The sequence below is a fragment of the Sebastes fasciatus genome, chromosome 22, assembly GCF_043250625.1.
Source record: "Sebastes fasciatus isolate fSebFas1 chromosome 22, fSebFas1.pri, whole genome shotgun sequence".
In the NCBI taxonomy this organism is placed as follows: Eukaryota; Metazoa; Chordata; class Actinopteri; order Perciformes; family Sebastidae; genus Sebastes; species Sebastes fasciatus.
The window spans coordinates 18,522,478-18,538,846 of record NC_133816.1 but is presented as its reverse complement, the minus strand read 5'-3'; the positions used below and the strand labels follow the sequence as shown (position 1 = coordinate 18,538,846).

Sequence of the window (16,369 nt, the reverse complement as noted above, 5' to 3'; positions counted from 1 at the left end):
TAATGCTTTACTTAAGTTACTATTATTTATTTAATTATTTATAATAACCCCTGGCATGTTTAGTTTTTTATGTTACTTTTATTTATTTATTTAATTTTATTGTTTGTTTTTATTTATCCCTTTATTTCATTTATATGTATTGTTTACCTATTTATTGATTTAATTGTTCTTCGTATTGTTTACAATATTAAAATAAAAGTCTATAGTATATATAAAGCAGGATGTGAAAAAGTACAGACGCCAACCTTTGCGTTTTATTAATTAATACGTATCATATTAAAAGTGAAAACAATTTGGCTAAATGAAAAAAAGAAATTCGAATCTCCCAAAATAAAATAATAATAAAAAGGTCACATTTGAGGAAGTGTGCTCATTGGTCAGGTGCTTGACCTTTGACCTTTGACCTATGTCGTCATGCCGTCAAGACAAGCGCGCAGAAGGTAAATATGTTTTCCAGTGAGAGCTAACGGTTATCAGACTCCACTTCCACATGGATATAAGAACACATGGCTACACGGTGCTGCTTATTCGACGCCTCGTCCTCCATCTACTCTACCTACAGAAGAGGGAGCAAATGCGCCGAGCACCGTCACATTGTGATGAAGGTAACACAGTTTATAGTCTAAGTATATAGTATATAAGTCTAATGCAGTGAGGGCCAAAGAGACAATGTAATACAGAGTGTTAGGGTCACATTGAGGGAAAAAACATCTGAGATTTACAGAATAAAGTCATCATTTTGAGAAAAAAAGTTGTAATATTACGAGAATAAAGCCATAACTTTACGAGAATAAAGTTGTAATATTACAAGAATAAAGTCATAATTTTACGAGAAAAAAAGTTGTAATATTATGAGAATAAAGCCATAACTTTACGAGAATATAGTCATAATATTACGAAAATAAAGTCATAACTTAACGAGAAAAAAGTCATAATATTATGAGAATAAAGTCATAACTTTACGAGAATATAGTCATAATATTACGAAAATAAAGTCATAACTTAACGAGAAAAAAGTCATAATATTACGAAAATAAAGTCATAACTTTACGAGAAAAAAAGTCGTAATATTACGAAAATAAAGTCATAACTTTACGAGAAAAAAAGAAAATAACACGTAATATGACTACTTTATAATATTACGGCTTTATTCTCAAAATCTCAGATTTCTTTTTTTTCCTCAATGTGTCCGTAATACTCCGTCGTACCTTAGACCTACAACAATGATAAATAAAAATGGAAATGTAAAGAAAAAAACAGTTATTAATTTCCATCTTTATAAACCCACAGGGAGCCACTGGAGAGGAGCTGAAGAATCACATGTGGCTCCGGAGCTGCAGGTTGCTGACCCCTGCGTTAACTGGTAAGATGCGGTGGAGCGAGATTTGGGGATTTGATTGAACTTTTGGGGACCACAGATGCTATTACTCCACAAAAAAAGACAGGCCCGGTTGGTTCAGCTTGCGTTTGAGAGGGACTTTTTAACCCGAAACTGTGTGGAAGGACACAGCTCTCTGGAGGTTCAGCACCAACAGCCGCCCCCTGAAACTCATCTAAAAGGTAAGCCATGGGTTTGATTCACTTTACCATGCCAGCCTCGGCTTTCATGATTAAGGGCTGTTTATACACCTTCCCATGAGATCACATCGGCTCATGATCTAACTGAACTTCATGGGTTCCCCTTTAAATTACAATTTCAATGCAGTACTTACACTAACATTGTAGCATCTCTGCTTCTAAATATTATTTCTGTCAAAAATCTGCATAGGATCTATAGCTGAGATTCAAAGCTTTTTTTTATGACTGGACTCTTTTTCCATCTAATTACATCACGTCGGGGAAAGGCGAAACATAGTAACATTAATGAGCAGTGCTTGTCACGCAAAACAAACCCACCTTAGTATATAGGGCAGAAGAATTGAGAAACAGTGATGTGGAAACATCCTGCCTCTAACCACAGAGACAAAGATAAAGACACGAGAGGGTCTGAGATCTCTTCTCTTTTCTGTTTACTGCAAAAAGCTTCTTACCTACAAAGAGTGTTCTGTGGTGGCTTTGGCCTATATGTATATACACATTTGATGTCAATGATGCAGGGCGTGTTAGATTTATGGAAAATGTCAGTGTAGCCAACCCTACCAGCACCGCAGAGGTGTGAGTGCTTTTAACTTTGGCAACAAGTCGTACAATGACAGTCAGTGAAACCCTCTGAAGGAAGAGAAGTGTTTTTTCAGTAGAAGAGCTTTTATTGCAAGACAAGCCTTTATATTTATTGAAGCGTTCGTGTTACAATTTTTTTTTGGTACAGAAACAAAGCACAGAAACATGTCCCAGCCCCTTCGCACGTCATTTGTAAGCCGTGTATCCTGTATTGACTGCAATGTAAATGCATCATCGTATAAACGCTACGGTAAGAGTTAGCAACGTAATATAAAAAGCGAGAAAGACCACTTATGATGGGCAGGTGGGGACGTGGATGGGCCCAACAAACACCGGAGTTTGAACCAGGTGACTCGTGTTCGAGACCGTTGTTGACTGGTGTTTTGGTTTTGTAAGTTACATGAGTGAACGTCCATGTAATGTCGTGGTATTTATACGCCTTCCCGTGAGACCGGGTTAGTCCAGCGCTACTGCCTTACATCGGAGTACACACATTCAGTCATGGTGTTGTCCCTCTGTCTTCTTGACCTGTTGCCGTTGCTTAAAGCAGCATAATGAAGGTTCTCTGCGTCTTGACATAACTGGTGACAAAATATAAAATGATTAATTGCTATTATAAACGATACAGCACAAGAGAGACCTGGCAGGTGTCATGGATAAAAAAAACGAATCCATGCTCTCAAATTAATCATTTGTGTGAACATTTGTCAAGACACATACAGTCAAGTTTTCAATATAAGTTGTGACAACTTGACAATAAGTTAAGTCATAGCAGCAACCGACACGTAAAGAAAAATAAAGATATTGCCGTGCGAATAGTTTATTTTTCAATAGAAAATGATACTTACCGCTGTATTTGGAGTAGAAGTCGCTGAAAATGTTCCGTTATCTGGTTGTGACACACAAAATGAAAGTCCTGATGTTATTCAAATACAATATGCACTCAATACTTGCTGTCAGATTCAAAGAGTAACGGTTACCTATACATTGGCGGTTTCTTTGGTTCATCTTGTACACTAAGAGAGCCAGTAAAACAACCAGGATGATAGTGAATCCCAAAGCTCCACTCAAGATATACACCAAGGCAAGAGAGTCCACCTTATCTGCAGAGAGACACACACCAGGAGACAGTACAGGGCTTTTAGATGTTTTTCTTAATGTTGATTAAAGGATTAGGTTTTTTTTTTTTCAATTATATCTGAAAAAACAATAATAACATGCCCATTTGTACGATCATGTTCATTTAATTGTCGGAAGCCAAAATCGTGATAGCGATTAATATTCAATTAATTGTGCAGTCCTATGTACACACAATGTAGAAATGTTGATAGGAAATGGATTTTTGGTTCAGAAATACAGAAATTCAACGTATCTGTGGTTTGCAGAAACGTACGGTGCCAACGTTTTTATTCTGGTGACTGGGTTGCTTCCAAATACTCAGATGCCAATTGAAAGACATGTTGATCAACGGTTCACGGCCAGTGAAGAATTCGTCCTAGCACTACTGCTGTTAAAAACTAGGGGACAAAATCCCCCGTCCATCTTCCAATATTAGTATTTTTAGTTCAAAATCCTCTCTTTGTTTTTCCATGGAAAGGATTTCCTTGCTGACTTGCACCAAAGAGATGCTAGCAGAACAAATATATCCACTTCATCTGGCTAACTCAGAATGCTGATGCCTCATATTAGCTTTGGCTAAACTTTGGAATATATATTTGCATGCTAAAAGGACTGTAGATTTTGTCTCTTGTCTCCCACAGTGGAGGAAATGCTTCATGGCCACTATAAACATAAATAGTGATTACAGTGACCAGTAATTCCTATTGGCATGTGAGCAAACCTATCCTTTAAGTAGTTATCATCACTATTTATTAAATGAAACAACCCCTGCTAGACATTAACTTACCGTCAGAGTCCAGCTTGATCTTGTCTCCAAACAGTATGTGTCCACATGAGGCAACAGCACAGTAGTAGGTCCCATCATGAGACGGATCCAGGCTATCCACTGGCAGGTTGTAGACACAGGTGTGTGTTTGTGTGTTGGGTTTCTTCTCACACTGATCATTCCTGCCTCCATGGGTGTAGATGAGTCCTGGATGAGATTCTTCAGAGTTTCTGAACCAGTAAACACTGTGTTGTCCATCGCAGGTCCCAGTGTGTACTGTACAGTTCAGAGTCTTAGAGCCTCCTGGCTGGATGGTCTCAGATTCTGACTGCTGGACAAAAGCTGGGATGTTCAGACCTGAACCCTTTACACTGACCGTAGCGCCCTCGCAAAATTCAAAGCTAATTAAATTGCTCCCTACGCAGTAGTAAGAAGCTGAGTCTGAAATTTGCAGATCTGAAATCTTCAAGTGATTTTTACCGTTTTTAGTATCCAGTGAGAAACGTGGATTGTTCTTAAATTCATCATTAAAGGTGCCGTTATTATTATGCACATAGAATGTAGACACCGGCTTTGGTTTCTGTCCCAGAGTTTGTTTATACCAGTAAAACATCACCGCAGCTTTATCTTCACAGACGCATGGCAGAGTCACACTTTCCCCAACATTATCTGATTGAAAATGTAATGATGATTGTTCTAAAGTTGCCGTACGAGCTGAGGAGAAAATTAAGAGACAAAGTAAATACACAAGTAATTTAACGCTAATATGTAAAGAATGCATGCAAACATGTTACAAACAAACATGGTCATAGTTTGGGGTAAAAAATAAGCAGTAACAAACACAACTTACCCATATTTGCCACAAACAGACATGTGATGTACCAAGCAAAGTTTGGAGGTGTCATCGTGCTTCAAATGCTGTGGTGAATGAATCGTATCTCTGTATGTCTTCCACTCTTAACAGAGGAGACTGTGTTTGATTGGCCAATCAGATTGAATGTCCTATTTTGGAAGCAGTGAACACATATTCAGCGGCCCCTATTTTGACAATGTTAGTCCTTTTAAGATGCTCTATAAGCTACGATATCCAGAGCATTAATATAGCAGCAAACAACTATTTACTATGTAAAGATATAGAGGAGTTATGTCTACCTGAGCAGAGCATGAACTCTCCCTCTGTGCGTGTGGTAATCTGAGTTTCTCCTTGCTTTGTTGACATAGCCGGGCCGTCGCACAGATTTTTAGTGCATGTTAGTGCATGTGAGCGTGCCCCACTGGTTAGCTCATGGCCTCCACTCTGCACTGCTATCATACGGCGGTTACAGCTGATAACGCCGTCCCGACCGACGCTGTCGTGGAAGCGTAGCACCCACCATCCAGTTCCCCCCCAGGTAAACACTGTTAGCTCTGTCTACAGTATTGCCTTTGTTTTCACTCTTAGCGCTGTTAGCACCCTTAGCTGTGAGTGACGGGCTTTGAAGCTCATTTTTGTAGTGGCCAAACGGTGGTACTACAACTTCCGTGTCTGTCACATGACGCCATTGGGCCCAAAAAGACTTTTTCCCATAGACTTACATTGGGAAAGAGACATCTGTAACTCAGCGGATCATTTTTTTTTATTTTAGGTAAATCAACTTCAGTATGAACACTTGAATAGCCCTTATTTAAATTTCTAGGTCCTAAAAGATGTAAAATGCACTAATAGCCGAATCCAGAGTTATTTCCCTTCCTCCGTTCATGTGAATGAGATCGAGACCGAGGCTGGAGCGAAGGCTGGGAGGCGGAGTTAAAGGAAACGCTACTGCGCCTGCTCTATGGGACAAATGGATGTGGAAGATCACCGGATGATCCGGGTACTTAAGCACTTGGTAGTCCACCCATTTTGGCTTCATGCGCCACTGAGCAACTCTCGTAGGAATGAACAGGAGCCCGCCTACAACGCTGTATCCAGTTCTCTTTATACATCCATGGCTGTGAGCCAGCGGCTCAGCCGTCGCCATGTTGAGACTCTGAGAGCCATGCGGAGACAATAGAAATGTTCCCAATCTCGCATTTAGCACCTTTAACAAGTATAACTAAAAATAGACATGTGATTGTGTGTTCACATAGATCCATACCTATCTACAGTCAATAGGGAATTTTCGTGATTTCGCAACACATGCAGCCTACTAATCTGGCAAATGAAAAATAAAAACTGACATGCAATACACAAAAATAAACTTGTGCCAAATTTGTGAACAATAAAAACTGTACATAAGGGTGCGTGATGTTTGTCTCAAATCATTTTCAATGGCTTCCTGGTATTTAAAAAACACACAGATGTTGATACAGTTAATGGGGTAGTCTGGAAACACTACAATAATTGAGTTGTTATAATAGTAGTTAACTCAACATAAGAAGATTTTTTTATCTTACTTCCCACTGCATTATTACAGCGTTAACCATTCTTAACACCGTTTTTTCCTTGTGATGACTTGTATTGCCCATTTGTGTGCAGAGCATGTTCTGTGCATTTAAGACATGACCCTCATTTCATACAGCTGCCCCTTTAAAATGTCTTCTCTTTGCTCTTGGTTTCTGACTGCGCCGCTATACGTCGTGGCCTGCAGACCACAGGCCAGTCTTCCTGTGCTCAAGCTAGGACTTAAGTTTCCACCAGCGGAAACCTGTTCGCAGTAGTTCACACTGTATTCACCACAGCCGTCAGAACAAGAGCGAAATGCAGAGAGACTTCTGGTTTAAAGGTTGCACCCTCCGCTTACATTTCTAGTTAGAAGAAGGTATTAATAGACCAGAGGGGATTTTTGAGCTTGTTCTGCCTACATCTGCATCCAATGCTGTATATTAATTATTTTCTTTTGGCACACACACATTTTACGTTGCACACCTAGACTGCACCTTTGACACAAAAGTTTTCAGCTGATTCCCTTTTTTTAATGTACTGCTGTTTGCTGTTGATTACTTTGTGTTGTAAGTTTAGCTTTTTCCGTTTCCTGTCCTTTGTGAAGCTTCCAGCTGAAGTGGGTGAATGGATCGTTTTTAGGAGTACTTAATAATGTTTTCATTTTCTTTTGTCTGCATCTGTTATGCTATGCTACATTAAAGGGCCAGTTTACTAAAATTACAAACACATATTCTTCCACCCATCCTTATATACCATGTAGTTTCAGTTTTATCTGTTGAGGTTTTGAGATTGGTGTCTCTACAGAGCCGGCCCTCACCAATTTGGTGCCCTATAGGCAAGATTTTAGCTGGTGCCACTTGCATCGCAGCCAATTCCACGACCAATCATTGTGGTCATACATTCACACAGAAACTACATAGCTTTATATCTTTGAGATTCTTGAGGCAGACAGTGGATGTTTGTGCGTGCACAAAAAAAAAATATTTCTCAAAATGATGTCGGTTATTCCCCAAAAACTTGAATAATCTTTGAAACTTTTTCGATTAACCTAATGTATCGCGAGGGAACTGCATATACAAAATACATATATGGAAATATGATTGATTGGATTATATTCACCAGAAGTATAAAACATTACACGTCCCTTATACATTAAAAGTAAAATACCACTAATTTGTGAAGGAAATGTCTTTATTCTTTGATTTATTGGGTTGTCATTTTTCAAAGATTTAAAAAGCAAAAAAATATTTTCTTTCACAATACAGCACAGACCCAACAATGAATGTTACTAAATTATAACAGTTTATTTCCATGTTACAGTAGTATATGCTATAGTCCACTGACTGGCCTTTTGCTAAGTACCACAGCACAGCACAATCTACAGTATATCACATTGGTAAAGCACTCCACAGAAGAGTTCGTAAAAACAAAGTACTGAATATAATTTCAAGAATACAATTAAATCAAAAGGTTCTGAAGCATCAGCTTTGAGTAGGCTGCTGTGATCAATACATTTCCAGTCCATTACAGTTAAGCTGGTTGGTAAATATGACCATTAAAAATCTTATTGGATTTTGCACATTCAAGTCTTCAGTGTTCAAATATACTCTATATATTGAGCTGCAAAGATGTGACCTGCAGCTTTGATTATAATCATGAAAAAGCTCCAGTGGCAGACTGCCTCATATTTGCTAAAGAGCTCTTTGGTCATATTTTAACCTTTTTTATGTACTACTAAATAGGAGATATACATTTAGGTATTCCTACTCCATCGGTCTTCAATCTCCCTGGTTTGTCTGCGTTCTCAAGATGACATTTCTCGGTTCTTTTGACAGTAGCTGATGGTGGAATAAACTACAGAGTCTCCACTGTATTTCCCTGTAGCTTGTCGAGGGGGGAAGCCTCTTGGGGGCAAACACACAGCTGCATAGGCGACGGCATCACTAGTCTGTGAGAAATGGAAATTATAATAATTAAGACTTGCTCTGAAAGCTGGCCATAGAAAGACATGGTGTAAATCAAACAGAAGGGTCACATCCAGCTGACAAATGACACTGTGGGTGCCAAGACAAACTCGTACCTGATTGCCTTCAGAAGATCCATCCGTTGCTTCTGAAGAAACAAAGAGATAACTATAGTCATTTACAGATAGTGCAGACTGTAACCAGGTGACTAATGTTGTTTTGAATACCTGTGGTGGAATCTTTCCTCCGACTCTTGCAAAGTGTCCATATAAGGATGAGTGTCACAATCCCAAGAAGGATGTTTGACAACGTGAGAGCAATAACGGCTAGACTCAGTTCAGCTGGTTTGGTGACCACATTGTCTGCAAAAGGAAAATAAACAAACAGTGCTTAATATCATTTTTATGGTTGTCAATCGATCAAAATATTTAATTGCATGTTTCCCATAATTAATAGCAAATAAATCAAGTTTTTTATCTGGTCAAAATTAACCTTAAAGGGAGATTTGTCAAGTATTTAATACTCTTATTAACATGGGATTGGGCAAATATGCTTGCTTTTTGCAAATGTATGGATATATTTATTATTGGAAATCAATTAACAACACAAAACAAAGACAAATATTGTCCAGAAACCCTCACAGGTACTGCATTTAATATAAAAAATATGCTCAAATCATAGCATGGCAAACTGCAGCCCAACAGGCAACAACAGCTGTCAGTGTGTCAGTGTGCTGACTTGACTATGACTTGCCGCAAACTGCATGTGATTATCATAAAGTGGGCATGTCTGTAAAGGGGAGACTCGTGGTTAAGGGACCCCTTTGAAAACGGCCATGACAGTTTTTCCTCGCCAAAATTTAGGATAAGTTTGGAGCGTTATTTAACCTCCTTTCCGACAAGCTAGCATGACATGGTTGGTACCGATGGATTAGGTTTTCTAGTTTCATATGATACAAGTATCTTCTCTCTAGCTTTAAAATTGAGCCCGCTACAACATCCGAAAGATCGATTGCGTTAATGCGTTAAAACAAAGAGCGTAACGTTAGCGAGTGTCCGACAGACTGTGTGTGGGGTTGTCGGTGGCGTTATAGCTGTAAACGTAGCTGTAGCAGTGTGTGTTATTTGTCGGTGAATAAATGCTACAACTCCTCAAGACCCGAGGCCAACTTCCTGTATCCTGCAACATTGGCTCAGACTCTCTTAAGGTGGACTGTTAAGGATGACCAGCTATTCTCCTTAAAGTGACAAGCCGCTCTTCTGAGTTTTGCCTAGCTTTTTAATAATTTTTTTATATTTATTTTAACCGTTTATCCGATAACATTGATCAAATATAATTCTTAATGTCGGTCAACGTTTAAACGGTTGATTATTAACATCCCTATTTGTTATGAATTGGAAGTACACGTATAGTGACAGTTTCTGTCTTACTGTGAATATTAATCCTGGTCCCGTTTCCAAACAGCGTCTGTCCACATGAAGTCACAACACAGTAGTAGGTTCCAGCATCGTCAGAGCTGAGGTTCCTCATGAGAAGGCTGTAAACACAGGTAGTTCCTCCGCTCTCAGTCCTCTGGCAGATCTTATCTCCAGAGGTGTAAATCATTTGCAGGGCATAATGAACAGAGTTTTTCAGCCACGTGACACTCGTGTGTTCTGCTGCACAGTGGCTGGTGTGAACAGAACAGCTGAGAGTCACAGAGTCTCCTGGCTGGACTGATTTAGACTCTACCCGCTGGACGACAGAGTCACTGCTCATGTTCGCACCTTTGGGAAGAAATCAAATGATTATGATCATTAGCATCACACTGCCATCAGCAATTACGGGTGCTTTAATGATAAACTACAGAGAATGAATACCTTTCACCATCAGAAAGGTTCCTGATCCAAACTGAATGTCTTTGAAGTGCAAGACTCCACAGAAGTATGTTCCAACGTCTTCCCATGTTGTTGCCGATACGCTCAGATGACTGTTGATTGTGTCAAATTTGACTGAATAATGAGATTCATCAGAAGATTCACTCTGTTTATAAAAATTATTGAATGCTACCACAAGCTGTAGTCTCTTCCCTATAGTGAATTTGTACCACACTCGTTTTTTCAGTTCACTCTTTATGTGACATTCAATAGTAGCCGGGTCTCCGAGCTTCACTGTTTGGAAAGGAACAGGTTGAAGGACGTCACTTAACTGTGCCGCACCTGAAACATACAGACAGAGATAGAGTCGGCTTTGTGTGTGACGGCGCTCATAAAAAGGAGTGGATTGCTACTTACACAAAGACCAGAGCAGGAAAGCTTTCACAAAGTACAGCACCATCTTTTCTGTTTTTTCTATCTGTCTTCACTGGTCCGGCTTCTTACTCCGCAGCAGTTCTGAGTTACTGAAGCAACAGCAGACTTAACAGATTTGACACTTGTCCTACATTCAGGCATATCCGTCAGGTCTGATTGGTTCATCATCCTCACCTTGCAGTACATGCATTGGCTGGTTCACATTGAAGCAAAAAAAAAAACATCATGTTGGCCTGTTTCGACATCAGCAGACGTCAGCAGAGTTTAAAAACAGTTTGAATATGCTCACTCTGTGTATAGAGACAATAAGTCATCACCTCTTTGATATTAAATGGCAACACACACAGGTAAACCACAATGAGGTTGGTAAAATGGAAACTACAATTTAGATGCATACTTTCCAGAAGAATGCAGGACGTCATTGATTGTTTGTTGAATTTTCAAAGGTATTACAGAGGTCATGAGTCCTCAAACTGAAAGTGTGTCTACATGCAACATGTGGGTAACAGATACATATCTATGTAACAGCAGCTGTACCATAATATTCGGTTGCACTGACCTGGATGACGTGAGCCAAGTGGGTGACTAGAGCGTTCTAGAAAATATAAAAAACTGCATCCTCTCTTTCCAGAAACAGTGACCCCAGTTTTCATGAGGACACTATTTGGAAATATGCTTCTGCTGAATTTCTTTATTTATTTTTTTTCAATCCTGTGAGCATCACTAACTAAATTCCTATGGCTATTTTAGCAGCTTTTCTCTCATCAACTTCTCACAGCACTTCATCTGAACTTATTATCGTTTTGTGGGTCTTCATTTTTCTTCTTTTTTTTTTTTTACAAAAAAAGCCTTATTAAACACGGTTTAATAAGTAATACTTTATTGATCCCTAGGGGGAAATTACAGTTGTTCCATTTTAGAATAAAGATATATAAACACATAGAGCAGTTATAAGAAAAATAGAAATAAGAATAGATGCGCAAAAAGCTTAAAATGCATTATAATAACATGCGGAATGTCCTTAAAAGTGGCATGCTATTTACACACAATCCCATGAGATCTATTAGCTATCTGATTTGCTAAAACTTTACCTTGGAGGACAGAACATTTTAAACATTTTCTTTTTTAATATAATGAATGCAGTCCAACCCAACGCCAAACCAAAGCCCTAAAATAACAGTTTGAATCAACACATAGGATTCATGGAAAGGAGCAAAATAGGCACTGGCTGCTTCAAGTCACAAGAAAGAAATAATGATAAGATGACCTCATTGTCTTATGGGCTTGTATAGAAACACTTAGGGCCGGGCCAGACCGCTTGCGTGAGCAGCGCGTGTGCGTCGTGGAACCTGTTGTTTTTTTATTTCAGCTCCCATGTTAACAGGTGAGAGCAGCCACACAGCCCGCGTGAGCAGCGCGGCTCAGGCGCTGCTCGACTGCGTGTCGGCTGCATCTCTTCTAGAGATCTGAGGTCTCACCTAATTTTTTTCCGAGTGCCACAAGGTTGACAGCAAAAATATACAGTTAAATTGATCTTTTGACCGTATATTGGCATCATACCAGCAACACTACTACTGTTTCAGTGTCTATATCTGTAGAATATGTCACAGACACACAAAGAAAAGCCCTCTAAAAAATGTTCTGTGGACACAATTCTTTCATTTGTTAATGGCTTTTATTCTGAAATATTTGCAGGAGTGCTGTGGAAAATGCAGTGACTGATTATTTACAAATATAAATGTACAAAAATGTAATATAAAAGACATTTACTGTATAATTAAATGAAATGGCCATTATGAAAGGCAAACTCTATGTAGAAAAAAAGGGCTTGTGGTAGCAGTGCAGCAGCAGAAGAAACGCTGACGTGAGAGACGCAGCAGTTCAGTGAGGCAGCCACCACGCGCTGCTGACGTTCCCAGTCTGGCCCAGGCATTATAAACTTTTATTAGTCGTGTTACACACAAACAAATATAAAACATGTACACTTCTACAGCTTTATACTTGAGTACGTGCATTCAGTGTGGTCGCTGTTGTCTCTTGTTGTAGATCTGTTGACCTGGTGTTCCCTTACAGTTGCGTAAAGGATGTTTTCTTCATTTTGGCCACCCTGTTAATAAAATATAAACCACAGTATTGTTCTTGAGAGAGATAAAAACCGTCCAAAAAATTGCTGTCATGAAAACGTTTGAATGGTAATACAATAGCTAATCTACACAAAACATACCTGCATTGTTGTGGAGGGAGCTGAAAGTCTTGCATGCGACTCTGAAAAAGAAAGAAAGTTGCCCTCACTATAATGCTCTTACTATAAAGCACGTACAAACTGTCAGCAAAGAATAGTAGTTACGGTACCTGCGCATTTACAGCTGTTTCTCTTCTTCATCATGCACAGTAAGAAAACCAGTAAAACCACCAGGATGGTGGTGAATGCCAAAGCTCCACTCAAGAAATACACCAAGACAGGAGAGTCCACCTGATCTGTAGAGAGACGGACACCAGGAGACATTACAGAGCCTTTTGAACTCATTTTAACTAATAGATATCGCCATGAAACTTCCCCACGTCATTACTTACATTACTTAAATTTTGTTAAAATATGCTATAAATATTATATATATGCAAATTTTAAAAATGTCCAAAAACAGAATTCTGAACATTGGATAAAGCCAGGTTAAAAATTTAATTTGTTGATATATTAGAGTCAAAGGTTTTTATAGAGGGAATTTTGGATATCTCTTTTTATCACTCCATAAATCAGAAGATACTGTCAACAACCATTACAAAAAAAAACAATTTTTGCCATGTTTTTAGGAAATTTTGTTTCTATAAATCAGGCTATGAATGATATATGAACAAACTCTTCTGTAAAAACCTTCAGAATATAGATGAGGAATGAAACTGGAAAGTTTGGTGTATGTACTTGCTACTGAAGTGGAGATTTCTGGCTCAGATTATGAGAAAACAGCTTTTAAAGATATGTATTGTAAATTTCTAACATTTTGCAAGACACTACAGGTGAAGAGGGTAAAACATTTTAACTAATAGAAATCACCATGAAACTTCCCCAGTTGATTACTCACATTAAGACAATTGTTTTTTGTATTACAAGTGAGGCGGTCAATCAATTCAAACATATTGTCTATAGTTAACTGCAATTAATCTTACATTAATTGCACATTTTTTATCTGTTCAAAATGTACATTAAAGGGAGATTTGTCAAATATTTAATGCTCTTATCAACATGGGAGTGGACAAATGTACTTGCTTTATGCAAATATATGTATATACCTATTATTAGAAATCAATTAACAACACAAAACAATGACAAATATTGTCCAGAAACCCTCACAGGTGCATTTAACATAAACAATTTGCTCAAATCATAACATGGCAAACTGCAGCCCAACAAGCAACAACATCTGTCAGTGTGTCAGTGTGCTGACTTGACTATGACTTGCCCCAAACTGCATGTGATTATCATAAAGTGGGCATGTATGTAAAGGGCTGACTCGTGGGTACCCATAGTACCCATTTTCATTCACATATCTTGATGTTAGAGGTCAAGGGACCCCTTTGAAAATTTAGCGCATGTTTGGAGCATTACTGAGTCTCCTTCACGACAAGCTAGTATGACATGTTTGGTACCAATAATTTCATATGATATCACTATCTTCACTCTAAAACTTTAAAACTGAGCCCGCTATAACCTAAAATTTTAAAGTTGCATTAATATGTTAAAGAAATTAGTGACGTTAAAACAAATTTGCGTTAAGGCGTTATTATTGCTTTAACTTTGACAGCCTTAATTACAAGTTTTCTGGATTGTTATGTTTAAATATGCAAATGAGGCATTATCTAATGCTAACTTTTGGTGATTTTAGGAGAAATCTACAGACAGATAGACAAAGTGTAGTAAAATAAAACACTTAAATGTGTATTTTGGATGCTTTCTTTCCACTAATCTGAAAGAAGACATGTTATGGAAGCAAAATAGCACAAAATCTCAGAACTGACCAGTACATGAAAAAAGTTTTTGCCTGTGGAAGTATTATACTTAATAACCTTACCTTCAAAGTCCAGCTTGGTCCCGTTTCCAAACAGTATGTGTCCACATGAGGCAACAGCACAGTAGTAGGTCCCAGCATGAGACTGGTTCAGGCTCTTTATTGGCAGGTTGTAGACACAGGTGTGTGTTTGTGTGTTGGGTTTCTTCTCACACTGATCATTCCTGCCTCCATGGGTGTAGATGAGTCCTGGATGAGATTCTTCAGAGTTTCTGAACCAGTAAACACTGTGTTGTCCATCACAGGTCCCAGTGTGTACTGTACAGTTCAGAGTCTTAGTGCCTCCTGGCTGGATGGTCTCAGATTCTGACTGCTGGACTAAAGCCGGGATGTTCAAACCTGAACCCTGCACACTGACTAAAATGCCCTCCATGAATTCAAACTTGTATGAATGGCTTTTTGCGCAGTAGTAAGTAGCTGAGTCCGGAATTTGCAGTTCTGTTATCTTCAAGTGATTGTTACTGTTTTCAGTATCCAATGTGAAGCGTGGATCCTTGAATTCATCATGAAATTTTGCATTTGTTTCAAACTTGTAGAAGGTAGAGAGGAGCCTTGGTTTCTGTCCCAGAGTCTGTTTATACCAGTAAAGCCTTGCAGCAATATTACTCTCAGAGAAACATTGCAAAGTCAAGTTTTCCCCAGTTTTAGCGGATACAAAACCTTTCTCTTGATTAGCAGATGAGGAGGATTTCAGATCCGTCATCTGAGCTAAAGATAGGAATAACAAAGCACTTTATGAACACATGAAAAACACAAAGAAACATCAGAAGCAATGTCATGAGGAGTGGTCATATACTTTAGAAGATTCAAACTGCAGTCACAAAAAAAACAACTCACCCATTTTCCCCAAGAACATACATGTCAGATAGAAGACAAACTTTGGAGATGTCATCGTGTTCAAATTGTCGTGCTGAATGAAAACTAAATCTCGTTTCTCCACTTGTCACAGACAAGACTGCGTTTGATTGGACAGCCAGAAGTGACACTGTACGTCCTATTTAGGAAACTTCATGACATGCTCGCTGCCACCTACATACAGTATATAGTGTGAAATTTGGTTCACATGTTGAGAGATATATGAAGAATATAATGGTTTAAGTCGCTGAAAAATCTCTGTATCCAATATATACATATCTGTAACAAGACACAGTGCAGTACATTCATGTGCAATATTTGGTATATTTAACAAAAAGGTAACAAAAAATTATTTTGAGCAGCTCCATCCAACCATCCATACTTGATAATATACAGTATACTGATATACTTGACTCTCTTTTCGAACTGTAGTACGGCAAAACAACACTGTACTATGTGCTTTAGTCAAGAGGTATCTTTTCTTTACAATAATCAATACAAATTTGATTAATCTAGGGCTGTACGATTAATCAAAAATAAAATCCCAATCTCATTTCTGGCCTATCTATAACCCTAAGCTTCATCAACAAATGACAAGTGTGTGTCATACCACGTGGAAACTGTGTACAGGAAGAGGGGGTGGCAGGACATGGATAAAAATATATATAGACAGCAGAGTGAAAGAAATGTGGTAAAAGAAAAAAAAGCCTCGTAGAAACCTCGTAGAGAGAGGGCCAGAAAGAACA

General features: G+C 38.6%; 4 protein-coding genes and 1 long non-coding RNA gene across 8 annotated transcripts in view; 2 read left to right on the top strand and 3 right to left on the bottom strand.

Annotated features, from left to right (window-relative positions):
- The first annotated feature begins 421 nt into the window (after positions 1 to 421).
- The window catches only part of LOC141760518 (prostaglandin D2 receptor 2-like), a 117,680-nt gene continuing 101,732 nt past the window's right edge, over positions 422 to 16,369 (top strand). For 2 of the 4 annotated variants that reach the window (XM_074623378.1, XM_074623380.1), the window contains exons 1-2: positions 422 to 605; positions 1,291 to 1,560. The gene's annotated coding sequence lies outside the window, so the exon portion shown is untranslated. Of the gene's footprint in view, positions 606 to 1,290; positions 1,561 to 4,308; positions 4,447 to 16,369 lie in introns of those variants that run through there. The other 2 variants (XR_012592386.1, XM_074623381.1) reach the window with 2 other exon arrangements.
- LOC141760520 (uncharacterized) lies at positions 2,279 to 4,956 on the bottom strand. Its single transcript, XM_074623385.1, has 5 exons — positions 4,896 to 4,956; positions 4,067 to 4,759; positions 3,141 to 3,263; positions 3,009 to 3,049; positions 2,279 to 2,741 (listed from the first exon to the last, which is right to left on the bottom strand). Exons 1-5 carry the CDS (start codon positions 4,948 to 4,950, stop codon positions 2,628 to 2,630), a joined length of 1,026 nt encoding a protein of 341 aa, XP_074479486.1. The 5' UTR covers positions 4,951 to 4,956; the 3' UTR covers positions 2,279 to 2,627.
- Positions 7,546 to 11,599, bottom strand: LOC141760875 (uncharacterized). The gene is made up of 6 exons (XM_074623971.1): positions 10,687 to 11,599; positions 10,273 to 10,611; positions 9,844 to 10,179; positions 8,641 to 8,775; positions 8,530 to 8,561; positions 7,546 to 8,397 (listed from the first exon to the last, which is right to left on the bottom strand). Exons 1-6 carry the CDS (start codon positions 10,727 to 10,729, stop codon positions 8,254 to 8,256), a joined length of 1,029 nt encoding a protein of 342 aa, XP_074480072.1. The 5' UTR covers positions 10,730 to 11,599; the 3' UTR covers positions 7,546 to 8,253.
- LOC141760876 (uncharacterized) lies at positions 11,521 to 15,684 on the top strand. Its single transcript, XR_012592475.1, has 3 exons — positions 11,521 to 11,721; positions 12,130 to 13,620; positions 14,313 to 15,684. It is a non-coding gene; the product is annotated as an uncharacterized LOC141760876 (long non-coding RNA).
- On the bottom strand, positions 12,633 to 15,666 carry LOC141760873 (uncharacterized). Its single transcript, XM_074623970.1, has 5 exons — positions 15,606 to 15,666; positions 14,772 to 15,476; positions 13,057 to 13,182; positions 12,929 to 12,969; positions 12,633 to 12,811 (listed from the first exon to the last, which is right to left on the bottom strand). The coding sequence occupies exons 1-5, from the start codon at positions 15,658 to 15,660 to the stop codon at positions 12,692 to 12,694; spliced, it is 1,047 nt and encodes a 348-aa protein (XP_074480071.1). The 5' UTR covers positions 15,661 to 15,666; the 3' UTR covers positions 12,633 to 12,691.